General features: G+C 35.8%; 1 protein-coding gene across 5 annotated transcripts in view; it reads right to left on the bottom strand.

Moving 5' to 3' along the window:
* The window catches only part of FUT8 (fucosyltransferase 8), a 116415-nt gene that overhangs the window by 40603 nt on the left and 57588 nt on the right, over positions 1 to 18224 (bottom strand). For all 5 annotated transcript variants that reach the window (XM_071558597.1, XM_071558594.1, XM_071558598.1 and 2 more), the window contains 3 exons: positions 13296 to 13721; positions 1938 to 2053; positions 1626 to 1791 (listed from right to left, as the gene is read on the bottom strand). In XM_071558597.1, coding sequence (XP_071414698.1) covers positions 1626 to 1791; positions 1938 to 2053; positions 13296 to 13498 — 485 coding nt within the window. In that variant the 5' untranslated portion in view covers positions 13499 to 13721. The remainder of the gene's footprint in view (positions 1 to 1625; positions 1792 to 1937; positions 2054 to 13295; positions 13722 to 18224) is intronic.

The following is an 18224-nucleotide window of genomic DNA, read 5'->3' as shown; positions in this document are numbered from 1 at the left end:
CACCAAGAACACAGGCTGAATGTTGCCAAAACACTTTTGTAACTGTTTCCTCTTATGCAATTCCCCTGAATTTCCATATTGTAAATAGATGGTCTACATTTTAGTTTAACAAAATCCAGTTTCTGGCTGTTTGGTTTTAGCTTAAATGACTTCAGTCTTCTTTGAGGACTTCACCACACCAGAATGCCTACACAGATCTACTACTAATATTTAACAGACAAAGAATACCTGTACTCAACACAAAAGTTCCCAAATTTAAAAAAGCAGCTGTGATTGCTTGCATCTTATACAAACTTCTCCCAGTATCACAGTGGTTTCACACTTTCATAGTGGGATTCATCTCGTAACTTCCGGAGGTCTACAAGGCAGACATTTACAATTCAATGCAAGGGAGCTATGCATTTCTAGAATGGGTTTCGCCTCATCCTGAAGTACAGAGAGATGTGAACATAGGCTGTCAGAAATGCAGAAACTTTCAAATTAAGCTTAATGATTTAATAGCCGTTGGTGTAGAAAGGAAAGGAATATGGAACTCATCCTGGGAGGCACAGACATAAAAACGTTCTGGCATCAAACACACAACATTATGCAAGGTTTCACTATGACCGCCTCATCCTGGCTTTATACACAAATAATGTGTACAGAAGTGGGCTTGTGACCATGATGAACATCACAAAGTCTGGTATTAGACTACTTGCTTCAGTTTTTGGCAGAGGTAGTTTAAAAGGTACATAGGCATCAGTGACCTGAAGTTCAAGAAAACCAAATGGAAACAACTTCTATGGAAAATATATATTTCTGAGGGAAGATAACTATTGAAACAAACTGTCCAAGGAAGTGGCAGCTTCTCTGTAAGTTCACTGTTCAACTGAAAATCGCAAGTATTTTGGAAAACTCTGCTTCAGCCAAGCACAACTGTTATTTCAGTCAAATATATATAACTGCACTTCTCTGCGAAATAATTTGATGAAATTTAATCACATCTTTTATATAAATAATAACTCAATAATGGAATAGTCCTTTTTCACTTTCAACTCAATCAGTCTGTGAAAAACTGGATTTTGTGATTTTGGAATACTAAATTACAAAATTTAATGGATTATATTATTTGCCCATACTAATAATCATAACTATAAATAAATTCATATTATCTTTAAACTATGTTTTAAATAGTGTTTAAATTATTTCTAAAGAATTGAAAAGTCTTGCCAGTTTTTCCCTTTACTATAGAATTATTTTCTAAGGCTCAGGCTTTATGAGTGATGTTCACATATGCAGATGACAGATTTTTTTTTTTAAATTGGTACTTGCTTAAGGTGGTATATCTAGTTAATTCAACTATTTTCTTATAACTGTTTACTGATAAGACACAAACTTCACAGCAATCCTGTTGGGAACAGTTATAAATATAATATGCTTAAAGATAGATTTCACTAACTTTTTAACCTGGATTAATTTTGTTCAGCATGAACAAAACTCATACAGAATATTTCAATATAATTTAAAAGATACTCCAACAATGCAGAGACCAGAAGATCAACAACAACTAAAGATATAATTCCAACACATTTTTGAACAATATAATGACAGTTTAATTAAAGGTCAAAATCAACTAATAGAAGTACCTTTCCTGATGACCCAAATCAGACAGAAATTCATCAATACGTGTTTGTAGTTCATTTCCTTCTAGATTTTTCAACTTCTTCAGTTCACTCTGGAGGAAAAACCAAAGTTCCTTAGCCCCATTTTCAATCCTTCTCCTCAGTATTTCATGGTCTTTTCCAAGGCCTTCTATTTAAAAAAAAAAGACATAAAAGCATCAGTACTTGTAGCTGAATTAGGGTAAAGGGTTTACTTGTTAAGAAGTGATGCTTGTGATATGAAATACCAAAACACCAAAACTTGGTTTAGAAGTAAAAGACAACTTATCTACCAACCATCTCCTGTCCGCTTCTTATAGTTTTCTATCTGTTCTTTGGCCTTTAGAAGTTGCTCCTCTAAAGCATGTACCTTTCCTGCAGCTGGTCCCTGATCAATGGGACCATCTGGTATCCTAGAATACAGAAAATAAAGAAATCGTGACTTATAAATATATTATTTGAGAAATTATTTGCATTAGCAATTCAGCTGCCCTCTCATTTTTGTTCCATACTGCTTTCCTGATAAACCTTGGTCATATTTTCTTAACCAGAAGAAATTAAACATACTAAATAAAGACTTTAAACCCTCAATCACGTAGGAGAAAATAGTGCATAACACAGATACAGATTTAAACTGATGCTAAACTGTGTTGTTTACAAGACTTCTACTCACTCATAAGAACAATCCTAGGCTTTGTTTGTGAAAAGAGTATTTCTGTCAGCTTAACAACCATTTGTAGAACTGACTGGCATACAAAGAAAGCCTGATCGACTTCACAAGACTCAAGTTCTGACTACTTTTTATATTCACATATAAAGTACATTCAGCTCTTGAATGCTGGCCATATATTCTTAGAGGACCAGAGCTCCAGCACTTGAACTCCACTCTTGAGTCTTCCTACACATTTGTACAAGGTTTTTGCAATGTATTTTCTGGACTCACAAAAAGATTCAACCTTCTTAAATGTACCAGTTTTTATGACAACTCTAGTATTCTAAACTGTTGCTCACCTAAAACAACACCAAATGCCAGCAACTCTAAAGTCAATTTTTGAAATCTCTGCTATGTGAGCACAGGAAAAATATGGAAATACATATCCTGAAATCTATGAGCCATAAATTAGCCCTGAGAGTATTACTGAGGTTTGTTCATCATCTCAACTTGAATCCACATATTAATAAACTGAAATTACTAAAGTTTAGAAATTAGATGCTAACTTCTATTTGCCTCACAAATTTAACGTAAGAAAGTAAAAACCTTTTCCATTTCAAGAGAAATTACACTTCTGATTAAAAATTATTCCACCCTTTATTAGCTTTTGTAAGAGCTGATTCTGAAAAGAGGAAGCAGATATGCAATGAAAAGTCTTGAGAACTGCAAATATAGAATTCTTGTAGAACATGAAGATGATTCTTCATTCATAAAGAAATATGAGCATAAAAACAAACATTCTCTCCACACACAAATACACAGTTTCAAGATACCATACAGAAAGAGTCCTTGACAGGCAAAAGATCTCATTAGCATAGAGAAAACAGTGGTTTGAGGGAGCACCTTCACAGTAAAAAGAAATTGCACCATTTTAAATATCCTACTGAGATGTCATTAACATCTCTCAGATTTGGATACCCAAATGTCAATAAAATTTCAGGAATTGATGAAAAGTTCCCTTTCAGTCCAATAGTTAAAGGGAATAAATACCTAATGTGGGCATCAGAAAGGTGCATCACATGAAGCATAGCATTTAAGCCCCTTTTTTCAGAAGGGGGTGGTAGAGGTGGAAGAGGAAGCTACATAGCCTGAGAGAAATTTAGTGAAGAATTCTGCAGTGTTAAAACTTCCTATTGAAAACAGATTTGTGTTTTAAAGCTATGTATTGTGCTTCTGTGGCCAGGTTTTGGTAGTGGGGTGGCTACAGGGGTGGCTTCTGTAAGAGGCTGTCAGAAGCTTCCCCCATGTCCAATACAGCCAATGCCAGCCCGGCTCCAGGACGAACCTGCCACTGGCCAAGGTTGAGCCCACCAGGAATGATAGCAATGCGTCTGTGACAATATATTTAAGAAGGAAAAAAGTTATTGGACAGGTGAAAACTGCAGCCAGAAAAGAGCAGAGTGAAAACATGTGAACAACAATGCAAACACCAAAATCAGTGCAGAAGGAGGGAGAGGAGGTGGTCCAGGCACCGGAGTTGAGGTTCCCCTGCAGTCCATGGTGCAGACCATGGTGGAGCAGCTGTGCCTCTGCAGCCCATGGAGGTCCACAAGAGTACAGAGTTACCCCCGCAGCCCATGGAGGAGACTCACACCAGAGTGAGAGGATGCCTGAAGGAGGCTGTGACTCCATGGGAGGCCCATGCCAGAGTAGGGACCTGCTGACCATGGAGAGAGGAGCCCATGTTGGAGCAGGTTTCCTCTTAGGACTTGTGATCCTGTGGGGGACCCGCAGTAGAGCAGCCTGGGCCTGAAGGACTGCACCTCGTGGAAAAGTGACCCACACTGCAGCAGTTTGTGAAGAACTGTTGTCTGTGGTATGGACTTACACTGGAGAAGTTCATGGACTGTCTCCCATGGGAGAGACCCCACAGGGATCAGGGGAAGGACTCCTCTCCCTGAGCAGCAGCAGAAACGACTTGTGATGAACTGACCGTAACCCCCATTCCCTGTCTCCCTGTGCCACTGGTGGGGAAGAGGTAGAACCTTGAAAGGAAAGAGGGGTGGGGGGAAGGTGTTTTTAGGGTTTATTTTACTTCTAATTCTCCTGCTCTGATTCTGTAGTAATAAATCTAATTAATATCCTCAAGTTGAGTCTGTTTTGCCCACGACAGTGATCGGTAAATGTTCTTTCCAAGTCCTTAACTCATAAACCTTGGTTATATTTTCTCTCCTCTGTTCAGTTGCAGAGGGAAGTGAGCGAGTGGCTTTAGTGGGTCCCCGGCATCCATCCAGGGTCAACCCACTACAAGCTACCATGATAAATAAAATGAAATAATTAACTGCTCATATATCTGCTTTTTTTATGAACTGGGAGAACAAGCATGTTAAAACTGAATTAAATATTCTAATCTTAAACACTCCCTAACGTACTCGCTTTGTATCAACAATCCATTTGTGAATTTGTTTCTACAACAAATTTACAGTATGATATCATACTGAAATAATATTGTATTGCCATGTACAAGACAATATAAACAAGCCTTTAAAAAGTACACTGAAAGACATTGGAGCTCTTACATTAGTTTAAAACCACCAAACTGAAATGTATCAGTAGACTTGGTACCATAATTTGAATTGTGACAGAACAAATAACTACAAAATTACTAGAAAAAAGTAATGGCTTATCTTGTACAAGTCACATACCCTAAAGGTAGAATCTGTGAAGAACAATAGGGTAAGAGGATTTAAAATCATTACCACAGGAAGTCTTAAGACAGCATGCACATCCTCCTAACATAAGCAAAGTCTATTAGAGTAGCAATTACAGAATCCTATAGAAGGTTGGTTGCAGATGACATGAAAGAAGTACAATAATTCTGCTCATTTTATATAACCAAGATCTTAAAATGAAAAGTACATGCCATAAAACAATCAGCTTGCTTTGGCATACTGCAAGAAAAATAAGCTAGTTGTTTCGACTTTCAAAAACTACATTGTTCTAGGATAAAGCTAAGATAGCTTATTCTTTTTGCAGTTTTTTCTCTACATCTGTTCCCTCATCAAACTTGGAATTGCTGCCTTCCTCACTTTCATCCAGTCTCAAAATTAAGGAAAAAATTCTTCTCTGCAACCAGCACAGATTGCCTGTTATTGCCCTCTACAAGTACTTCAACTGAGTTGGAGATAAGACATTTGAAGGAAAAGCATTTAAATTAAAATCCTTATCTCTCATGGCATCATCTATGCAGATAACTTTTAGTGCAGAATATCCTAGCAGTAAAGCATACTTATTAATAAAATCTCCTGTTGAAAACCAGAAATTCTTACCAAAATAAGTCCTGACAACTGATTTGCTCCTTAAAATATGGTAAGTCAGTTTAAATAAGTTCATTTAAACTATAATGATTCTAATCAGCAATAAAAACATGTCAGTAAACATCTAGCATAGAATATCCTTCATTTATTGCTATGACAACACTGTAAATTCAGTTATAAAGACAAGATAAACACAATTATAATCCACTTAAATGGGCAATGAAGCTAATACACCAAGCAGTAGGTTTATTTGAATTTTTAATACTTACAAGGTGTGTAAGTATTGTATTGATGCCGTGAATGACCCTTCCCCCCAAAAACAGGACTTCGAGCCACGTTAGTGTAGGGTAAGATAAAAAGTAAAGGTCCTTTAATAACACAGGGCCTACAGCCCACAGGAATACAGGATGACATGCATGTGTCTTAGTTCTTGTTTTCATGGCTTTTATAATAAGATCTTTCCAATCACTGCTTTACACATTTCTCAGTCCAGCCCCAGTCCCACCCCTGGTCCAACCCCCTGGAATTGGGTCTGGGGTCGTCAAGACCCTCTGTCTTCATCAGCTCTTCTTCCTCAGGCACACAAAGGTCTCTTGGAGCTCATCCAGTTTTGGCTTTTGGGTCACTCTGACCTATGTTTATGTTTCGTTCTGTAGGCTTTCTGATATCCTTCAGCTCTACCTTGGAAAGAAGTCTAAACAAGATTAATTAACTAAAGGAATTTGAGCTCCCTGTTCTGGGACAGGGGTAGTGATAGAAAGGCATTAAACTTAAACTGTTAGAAATATTAACCCTCTAAAAATCTACAACTACTGTGTTCCTAAAATCTACAAAATGTGAAAATCAGAACAAAAACCCTTTCGGCATCAGTATCTTTCCCATATCAACCCATCAAATAAAGATATTACTGTATAACTTTAAACATCAAAAAGATAATGTTGTAGAGAGAATCTCTTTCTGCTTTGTCCCTCCTTTAGTAATCCAGCTATACTTAAAGACCCAAAAAATAATTCTGTGTACATCATCCATATCATTCAGGCCACTTTCTCTTCACCTTTATGTAACGTAGAGGGGCAATGACACAGTTGTGATCTCTAGTCTGGATCTCTGAACATAAAAAGAACCCCTTAAAAATCAACCATAGTGACATTCAGTTTAGCTAGAAGGACTGCCATACTGTGTAAAATAAATGAAAAAAAAATTAAAATAAAACATAAATTATAAAAACCATTCTATCCTTTTTCTGTTTCCAAGATATTTAAAAGGTTACACTAATTTATCAGCAAAGGAAAAATGTAAGATTTCACAAGTTCACACAACTATTTTCTCATTCTTTCATTTATATCCAAGATCTTTGTATGGAGCTAGAAGGTTCACAACTGACTAAAGCCACATTGTGATTGCCTTTTTATTCTTTCACTTCTTTTTCTTCCCCAAGATGAAAATTATGTTCAATTATTAATGACCACGAAGACATACAAAAAGAATATGGGTTGTCACTTTACCCTCCTAAGATAAAACCTCCTCAGTAAATTAAACTGAAAGAAAACATCCAATGCTGTCAGCAAATAAAGAGCAAGCAGCTTCCATTATCAATTTAAAACAGCATAGCCCTGATCAGTGCTGATTTATATCCATTGAAGATGCATCCCTTCCCTTAACACAGAATTGTACAAAAAACAGTAAAAGAGCAGAGGTGCACACCATATTATCTTCACCTATCACACACTGGCCTGTGCAATATCCTCAGCTTCAAACTTGAGCTACTTTAAATATATGTACTAGAAAACTATACTTTAAAAGACTATTTAAATTTTTATCAACCCAAAGCTATTCTTTTTTCCAAGTCCCATTCAGTGCTGTCTAGAGGCTTACTGGGCCCAACAAATGCCCAGAACGAAATATTTTTAATAGAGTTCCTTATGATTAATTGATCTGGAGTTTGGATTCTATACCAGCCTCAGCGCCAGCTACTTTAAAGCAACTACGGTGCTCTTTCAAAATTAAAATCTGATCTCTTCTTTCTGAAGCTACACTCAGAACTATGAGAATAATGTCTAGAGATACCTATGTTCAGATTTATTTGTTTGATTACATTTTGCTCTTTTCCACTCTTGTTCTAATTTATAACACATGATTCTATTCTGATTAAGAAATAGGTTATCAGATTTATTAAAAAAATGCAGGTTCTACAAAATGCAAAATTTATTAGATTCTAGGAAGCAAATATAGTCTGAATGAGATTCATTGGTAATATGAACACAATATGAATACATTTAACAAGATACTCTATTTCCCTGAAGAGAACTCTGAAATTACTGGTTCCTATACTGCCAAGCTTATCTTCCACCAATATACTATAAAACATAAAAATTTGACTACCACCCAGCAATACACAAAGAAGTACATGAATACTATGAACCATTTGTATACTGCAAAGAAAAAAACAACAAAAGGAAGCCTAGGACAGGGATGAAACCCAGGACAGCGATGAAGGCATACATAGTTTCACAGTTTCCATCTAAGAAAACGGGTCATTGCAAAAGCTGTCATTTTAAGCCCTCCTAAAAGCCTTCTATCATCTTTATGCAACAGAGTCTTTAGCAGTCCTATCATAATTCTAATAGTAAATAAAAATTTTAGGCAAAACTACATTACAGCCGGTGTTATAGGCAAACAATGAAACAACTTCATGTAATACTTGGATTTGATTCTTACTCCCGATCAAGTTTTCCCTTAAATAACTACAAAAATTGTAGTAAAGATTTCCCTTTTTCCTGTGAGACCTACTATGTTGGTATTAAGTATTCTTGAAAGGGCTCACCCAGTTCTAATGGATATAGAATACTAAACCAACAATCTCTAAAAACTTCTGTTTCATTACTATTTTGCACTAATGAGAGCTTGACTGCTTCTAAAATCAACTCAGAATTGCTCACACAATATTGTTTATCATAGAATCATAGAATCGACCTCCGAGATCATCGAGTCCAACCCTTGGTCCAACTCTAGTCCATTTACCAGATCATGGCACTCAGCGCCATGTCCAATCTCAGTTTAAAAATCTCCAGGGATGGTGAATTCACCAACTCTCTGGGCAGCCCATTCCAGTGCCTGATTCTCTCTCTGTAAAGAATTTTTTTCTGATATCCAACTTAAATTTCCCCTGGCAGAGCTTAAGCCCGTGCTCCCTTGTCCTATTGCTGAGTGCCGGGGAGAAGAGACCAGTCCCCACCTGGTTATATGATCATATAAGGACTATGGTAACTCTCTAAATCTCATTATACCACAATATTCATGCACAGTTTCTAAAACTCAGACAATACAAAACACCTTTAATTCCATTTATCTTCTGCATCACCAATATACATCTCTGTCTCTTTACAGCACACAAGTTAAGATTTTTACAAAGCATCATACTGGCAAAGAAAAACTAGAGTAACTTCTCACCTGCGGCTTTTTAAATGCACCATAAAAACTAAGTGGTGCCTGAAGTAATTTCAAGTAATCAGGAGTGCACCACAAAAGTGAGAGTACTCAGTCCTAAAGGAATCATTTTTTTCTAGGCAATTTTCAAAAAGATGCGAGTGTTCCAACTATTGCAAAGGTACATATTAGAAAATAAGTATTTCAAAATATGCTCACCAAAAGTCCTTACACCAATACGAACTATTCTTGACCAATATGGGTAATACATTACAAAGAATTTTTTTAAAACCTCATAAAATCAAAAGAACATGATGTATTTTGTGAAATCAAATATACAAATGCTGGGGGTAAGGGGGAAACAGAAACCAAAATAACCTCAAAAAATACTTCTCTCTGCCCTAAAACTTTAATTCTACTCCTCATGCAGCCTGTGAGAAAAGAAGTAACCAAGGGGATAATTCTATAATCAGATATGATTTAAGTATCACAGGGAAAAAAGGGCTAAGTAATATTTTATAGAGCTTTCTCACATATATGACATTTTTTAACTTTTGAATGTTTTTGCATGCACATAAGGTGTGTTTCATAAGGCACATTTTTGTTATCTGTTGTTGTTGTCTTTGGGATCTTGGGTGGAAAAGTCACTTTCTGTCCTTGTATATTGGCATTCACAGATGGCTGGATGGAAATAAGCACAGCCCAGCTTGTTTTCAACCATCCCAGAGGATGGACATTTTTATCAGGTTAAAAGAATATCAGAGAAGTCACAGGAACTCATTACGAAGGGAAATTCCAGGCAATTGAAATGTATTGTATTTAAATGCACTTTACCATATAACTAACACCTCAATGTAATTAAAGATGAAATAGCAATTTTCTCTAACTTCAAAATGGAAAATGAAACAACTTATACCTTTACTAAACTACTAAGTCCTGTAACCATTCCTGCCTTCTCTCCTCCCTGCCTTAACTAGCTATTATTAACGGCACAGTCAGATAATTTGCTACCAAAAAGTGTGCTGTTTTATTCTCTAGATGTAAAATCTTAGTGGAGAAGGGCAGCAAAACCAAGTTTTTACCTCACTATAAGAAAATTCAGCTTTGCAAGGGGGTTTACCTTTATGAGCTACACTGGTGTAGAGACTGTCATCTTAATCACTCAGGTTTCACAGCCAGTATCAGTGACAGGGTTTCAGTACAAAACCAGAAATTCTGGCAATTAAATCTTATTCATGTAATTGTTCCAATCTTTCGGTCTTTGATCACTAAAGGTTAAAACAAGTTATGTGTTCCCTTTGAAATGTAAACTGGATCAAAAGTAATCTCTTCTGTCTCTTTCAATTTCTGAAGTTAAGAGGTGGGTTTTTCTATAATGTACACTCATAGCAGCAGTGGCCTGTTCCAGGACAGATACTGACTCCACAGCTTGTTGGTTAATGCTCCATTTTAAACAGACATACTGCTATAAAACTAAATATGGGACAATTTTAAAGCTGACAGCCATTTTTAACACAACTTGTTCTATCTGACAAACACAGAAACAAGACAATTAAATTCTGTATCACATTTATGATTTAGTATTTTAATAATGGAGGTTGACCAGGATATTTCTCAAACCTATTTGGACATTTCTGTGGAAAGACTATATTGAATTTGGCACAATTCAAACAATGATTTTGGCTCTGTACTGTCATACATCACTTCCCTCAAATTCTAGTACTTTATCAGTCTGAGATTACTCCCAACAAAAAACTATGCCTGATTATCTTCCAGACTCAAACTGGCTCGTTCCTGGAGAGCCCTGACTACTGAAGCTGGGGATGTGTGGCTGTTCAAATTGGTATTTACAGTCATTTGGGCTTTCTCATGCAAGAATTCCAGATTCTTGTGGTTACATACAAACTCTTTGACAAAGTTCTCAGAAGTATTTTTAAGCAATATATTCACAAAAAAGAAGCTAAACAAAGTCCCATTAACACAGTCTTGGATTACCTAATCTAATTCTAGAAACTTGAAGCAATTAACTGAAGCATAAAGAAGGAATGTTGAAATGTTCTATTCTAACATGGTTATATTAGAAATAAACCAAAGTTTTTAATTTTATAAATCATTATGAACTGTATAATATATTATATAAAACTTGCCCACCAAAAATGTAACATTTATCTAAATATAGATAGGACTGGTGAAACACAGAAAGGTATCTAGAAAAATTATCACTGCCTAAAATATCATTTAGTTTCTACTTAGCATCTCCAGTCTCTACTGCCTCTTTGAGAGGAAGAGTACCCTGCCATCAGTAAAATCATGTACTCTCTTCTAGTCACTGTGTAATTTGAATGGGTTATATTTCAATGACTGAGCAATACAACACAACACCATTTATTCATGTCAGACAAACATAGGGGGCTGAGAGCATGAAAGGTGATAATCTTTACATTTAAAGCGAAGTATTACCTCATCTGAGGCAAGAAACCCTAAGGTGACTATTACTGTCTAATATTCAAGAAAGTTAAAGATACTGCATTTATTCAAATACAGGATCTTGCTTAAGTTTCTTCATAACAGCATAATCTACATTACATCATGTTGTCAACAAAAATATACTAAACTCTTTGCTAATGCAGTTGTTATCATCTGTTAATGAATGGAGCATATAAAAGTACAGCCCATTCATGGCCATATTATTCCAGGTGAAGATTATTTGTGCTTACTGTAGAGAGCACTTGGGTGAGTAGCATTTCTCCACCTCTGGGGAGCAGCACGTGAATGCTGAGGTACTACTTCGAGGATATGTTCAAAGCCAAGATGTTTTTCTAAGCTAAGAAGCCTCATCAACATGCAACCATATCTATACTGCATTCCAGAAACTAGGAAGAGCATGCAGTGAAAAGACATCTCAGTATGGCAGCCCACCAGATCAAAAGGCCCTGCCTATGCATGACAGAGAGAATGCACCAGAAGAAACATCAGAACAGGCTTAAAAGGAAAGGTATTCATTTCACTGCTACAGAGTCCATATGGGTGATTTCATTAAATGAACAGGGGAAACAAACTGACTTAAAGTAAATATAACCCTAAAAGCCCCTATTAAAGAAAACACATTTGTGCAATTCTATAATTTTTCCCTACAAAATACAAAGTAAAATAGCAAGACAGAAGATCCAAAATGTCACCTACTCCCAGAGGGTATTAAAAGGCAACTCCAAAATCAGTCTCTCCTTGCCAAGCAAGAACCAACCAAGTGACATGACAAAGACTCAACTTTCAGTGTCCCTTGCACTCCATGTACTACACAGGCAATCCTGGCCACATCAGTGCTACACCCATGTCTTGGTGCTTGTGAGCACATAGTTGTCAAAGAGACAGTAAGTGAATTCAGCTTAGTGATTTTAAAATTAAACATCACCCTTCCATTCTGTAAAATCTTGTACTAAGCTTTACTCTTCTCTGCCTTCCTACCACATACAAAGCCTGTGCTCATCCCCATGATCCATCAGGACTTCTAGGTTGCACATGGTGATGACCAGGTACTCAGATCCAATTTGATGCTGATACACATCTTGCCTAAGAAGCTTTCCCTTTCAAGTTCTTAGGAAAGGAGATACCAAAAGTCTATGCTGAAAGGTCTGTCTGAAAAGGTGAAAGAAAACGCTTTAAATTGGAATTGTACCCATCCACAACCTAACAAATAATTATATAAAGGTAGAAGATCCTACTATTTTACAAGTATTTCTACAAGTTTAGTAGCAAGGCAAGGAAGAAAACTTAAGATAAAAAGAATTCATATAATGCAGATATCTATTACAGCTCATGTTCAGCAAGTTAACATTTATCTTCAACAAGTTGTACAAATGTTTTCAGCATTTTTAAAATGAGCTCTTCCAGATATTGCCCACAGAAGTGTAAAGAACTAGCTGTTCTAAGTTGCATGAATGTCATAATAATTGCATTTGTTTGAAGTTGGCATTGAGGGGTGAGTCACCTTTATAGAACCTATTATTGTGATAGTAAGACTTGACCACTATTAAATAATGACTGTCAAATAATTATTACATTAGACCACAACTAAATGTACATTATTTGTTTAAACATTTTGCAATATGTTTTCAGCTACTTATAGCACAGATTAAAGCATTCATCTTAATGTTAAATACGATTCTAAAAAAAATCCCACAAACAACTCTTACCATTTGATTTCTGATATTTCATTTTTCAACCATTTTCCAAACAGCTTTAATTACTTTAAGATCCTACCTGAGAGATTCTGCCATCCGTCTTAAGTCTTCATTTTGCTGCTTTAACCGTTCAAGTTTAGCGAGGATCTTGGATAACTCGCGACTAGAGTGATCTGGGTGTTCACTGTCTCGTACCAGGTGTCCACCAATATAAAAGAGCAAAGTTCCCCAAGCAAAGAGGATGAGCATAATCCAACGCCAGGAACCAGTCCATGGCCGCATTTTCAGAAGTTCAGTTCACTCCAGAACTTCTTCTGCTCACAAAATAACAAACATTTTAAGTCCTTAGCTTGTACAAAGGTGGACAGTTTCAGTTCCTCTGCTTCACCACATTGTACCGGAGAAAAATTATTCTCAGTGTTTATCTTACTGAAACTCCTTAAAGAAGATTTTTATAAGGCTGTATGTAGAAATCATTAATATTGCATCATTCTTCATTTATATTCTGTGGGAAAAAAATTTTAAAAATCTGAAATTATAATTCTGATATGTAAAAATACATTGGATGGCAATTAAGATAAATGTACTGCCATTAACATTCAGGAACAATAATAGGCAACGCTACCACTTTCTGTCACAGAAACAAAGAAAAAAGCTTTTAACTTTCCATAGAACAGTATGCTGAGTTCACAAATGAATGACAAAAAATATGTGATCCTGGGTTTGAAATGACCAGAAGAAGAGTTGCTTTTTATAAGAGAATTATTTACTAATTCTTGTGTTTCATACATTAAATAGTTCAAAAATCATTCTGTGGTAAAGGTAACACTTTCCTTTACTATCAACAAATAGCTTTTATTTAATTACAAATACATCTTCATTTTTTTCATTTTTATTTACTTTCTTCTCCATTTTAATCATAACTTCCACCTTGTAACAATGGAGCTATAGCCATTGTAATATCCTATTCTGCCATTTGCAAGAATTTGAAAATCAGGCATGGCTTTAGAAACTTAGTTTGTAGAAACACTTCTCTACTGTTTTAAAACTTTGAAACACATTTTGATAAGCTATTACTAAAACCACAAAAATGAAAAAAAATGCTGCAAAAGTAATACCTTGTCTCCTATAAAAACACTGCATCATTTAAAAAATGCAAAATTACTTCAACTCATTTTCCACTTGGCAAAACATCATTTAATGAGTGTAAGAATCTCCTCATTCTATCTAGAACAGATTTTAACTGACAGCAGGTACAAAATCTGAAGTACTTCTCCCCTCACTTTCTCAGCAATGTAACATTTCTACCTTTTTTAAAAGGCATATATATACATATATATACTTATATATATATATATGCCATTCATACTCAATTTCCAAAATAACCCATATTTTGAAGTCTCAGATCTGTAAATCCACAGTATTTCCTCTGAGATGTTATACACACCTACCTTCTCTCAAATTATTCTTTTCATTTTAATACTTCTTTAACCTTAGCTTCTTTTTAATTTCATTTCATTATTTTTTTCTGTTCCAACTCATTTTGAGTTTAGAGAAAAATCTTCCCAGATTGCAGTAACTTCCAAACTCACCCACTTATGGAGATTTGCCTGGAGCAAACCCTTCCAGATACAACAACTCTAACATAGTACTGAAAATGCTGAAAAATATCTCTGGTTATCATTCAGAAGGGGGGCATTTGTATATGGTTGAAAGAGACAGGAACAGTTTGTTTAAGATAAATAAAACGGTACACAAGACTAACCATCTGAAAACTGAAAGTTGTTAATAAAAATATTTGTAGTACCTCAGGCTTTTCTACCTAATGTGTCTGTGACAAGGGGAGTTATAAGCATATCAGGGTTTTTTTAAAATACTCGCAGAAGGCCACTCTACAGACACATCATTTTCTAAAGATCCCTATGACAGCTTTCTATGGCTTGTGCTTTAGCTTGGCAGAAGCACAGGACTGCCTTCAGGAAGACAGCGGCTTCTCCAACAATCTTCATGGATCATTGCATAAGTAAAGAGGTCCCACATTACATGTAACAGAATAAGCCATTCCCGACCCACGAAGGATTGTGGCTATAAGCAAAGCAAATTACTTGCTGGAACGATAAATATAAAACCCTGATGGACTGACATTTAAGGTTTAAGTGGGAAGGAGCACTTTTACATCTATACTAACCCCAAAAATGGCTGGCTGTGGCTGCAACATGGTAAGTGAGATCATAAAGTCTGTGAGAGCAGAAGAAAGGAAAAAATAATTAGAGATTTTAAATATTCCTCTACTGACTGGGTAAATATTATACTGGGAATTGTCATGAGAATAAACAGATGCTACAGACACCATAAAATTACTGCCTAAGAGAAAAGCTACGACTAAAAACTCTTGACTTAATCGTAAGCAGTTTGCAGAACTTTGATCAGAAAGCTGAAGGACCACTTTGTACCACTCTGCATAATAGATTCAGATAGGACTGCTTCCTAGAGAAACAAAGTCAAAAAATTTACTACAGTTGTAGTTAAATTCAAGACGGGGAACTGCTTCAAAAGAGAAGTGTATTCCATGCCACTCCCAAAGACACCGAGGTTTTAATTAAAAAAGAAGTTGACTGTTACAATTAGCAAAGAAAGTATCCTAATAAATGTTACAATCATGGTCAAATGATTAAGAAGGTAAGACTAAATTCAGGTATATAAACCACATAAAAATTAATACTAAATCTTTTATCCAAAGTAGGTAGATTACTAGAGACTCCTGGGTCCACAAATGATGAGAGTATATAAGAACAGTTTGAGAGTACTTTGCAAGGAAAATATTGGTTTTCTTTCTTTTGCAATCTTTTTTTTTTTTTTATGAAACATGAGCTTAAGTAGACTCACAATTCAGGTACCTCAGAGGAAGTGGTGGTCTGTCTCAAACAACCATGTTAGCAGATCAGACTAACAAAAAAATCCACAACATTAACATAAGTCATCAGGAAAAGATGATATTCTTCCAGCAGTTCTAAAGAACTAAAAGAATGCAATGGTTTTATTATAAAAAATAGTGTGTAACCTCTTACTTGTAATCACCTTGTAGCAAAGGAATGGAAAATTAAAAGTAAACTGAATTATTTGTAAGGGCTACAGGAAAGATCCCTGCAATTACAGGCCAGGAAAAAAAATATTACTGTCAGGTAGACTAGCAGAAATAATAATAAAGTGAAATAAATCTGCAGACATAAGGATGAATGTTATCAAAGTAAAAAACTATTAACATGGCTTTTAGAAAGAAATTGCGCCTCACAAATTTACTACAGTTCTTTTGAAGGCATAAACAAACACATTGGCAAGGGAGAACTAGTTCTAATTATTGATCTGGTCACTGGATTTTCAAGTGACATTCAACAAGGTCCTCATAATGTTTAAAAAAACCCCAAACTGCAGGGAAGAAGAAAGTTCATCATATGAGTCACCACTCCATTAAAAGAGAAGAAACATATAGTAAGACTACATAATCAGTTTAAGTGGAAAGAGTGATCAGGGACCTCTCTGGACCCATAGCAGAGTTCATACAGTTTGATAAATTCATAAGGGATTTGGAAAGCAAGATGAAACATGAGGTAAAAAAGTCTGATAGCAAAGACCTTAAAGACATCAAGATGTTGTTTAATGCAGAAAAAATGAAAAATTAGAAAAAAAATCAATGTATCAGTGTGCCAAGTTGTGTACAGATGACCTTTGAAGTCCATCAGGAATGGACTTCAGCTTTGATTGTTAGCTCTATAAAATACCAATTCAGCATTGGTCTAAATGTAATCAAGTCCTCACAGGTTTTATCTGATTTCTATGATGACATCATTGTTCTTTTAATAAGTTAGGTCACGGTTAAATATAAAATAAAGATGCCAAGCTAACTGAATAAATAGGAAGAACATTCTGAACTAACATTAAACAGGCTGTATCTCAAATTTGGTGTACATAATTATACATGAGTTCTAACAAACCTCAACTACCGGCTTTGTACTGTAATGTGGCTTTCACATTATTTCTTCTATTTCATACTGTTCTGGGAATACAAAATGTCAAAGTATTTGACATTCCATGGATGGGGCATTCCATATTCCTAGATGCCCTACTCCTGGAAAAGTTGAAAGTTAGGTTGGATGGGACTTTGAGCAACCTGATCTAGCATGCTGCACCCCTGCTCCTGGCAGGGGGGCAGGAACTAGTTGCACTTTAAGGTCCCTTCCAACACAAACCATTCTATGATTCTGCCATTCATTATTTCAAAGTCCATACAAAATCTTTAGATAAATCAAATTATAATAAATAAAAGACCAACAGAAATAAAAGCTGAAATAGGGAAACACAAAGGAAAAACTATCACATTTTAAATACTCCCAATTTATTGCTTGTGTCTGGTTTCTGAAAGATGTCCACATGTAGATGTATACCACAGGTATCTGCCTGACAGGAAGTCAAGATGTTACGTCAATATTTATACTTCTTTAATTTTCAACAGCTGTTTATGAGTTTTCATACTGTAAACTAAGCTCGGGACTGCCAAGACTGAAAGTATAAGCCTTAAGTTATTAAAAATCGTAGCAGCAGCCAACAAATGCAGTAATTCAAACCCAATGTGAATCATTCCAAACATAGTCATGAACATCATCTGACTGTGAGCATCTAAATAAGAACCCATCAAGCCCAAAAGGTGTGGGAGAGCAGTACCAATCAATATATTTTATTAAGCAGGAGACAGGAAAATGTTTAAATAGCAATTATTAGTGTTATTATAAATGTATGTTATTACATAGCAAAGATCCTTGAACTAAGAATACTATGCTACTTTTATTTTACCAAAGTAAGCTATGTATTTTAATTTACTAGCGTGAGTGTGGGCTCGGCTTCGCGAACGAAGATTTGGGAAGGGCTGTCCCCACGTGGGTGTGCTCTTCCAGCCTGCACAGTGGATTTTAGGTAAGGCACAGTGTGCACAGAACTGGCCCCACTGTTTAAG

The sequence above is a fragment of the Pithys albifrons genome, chromosome 6, assembly GCF_047495875.1.
Source record: "Pithys albifrons albifrons isolate INPA30051 chromosome 6, PitAlb_v1, whole genome shotgun sequence".
Classification (NCBI taxonomy): Eukaryota; Metazoa; Chordata; class Aves; order Passeriformes; family Thamnophilidae; genus Pithys; species Pithys albifrons.
This window is presented reverse-complemented; position numbering and strand designations above follow the sequence as displayed.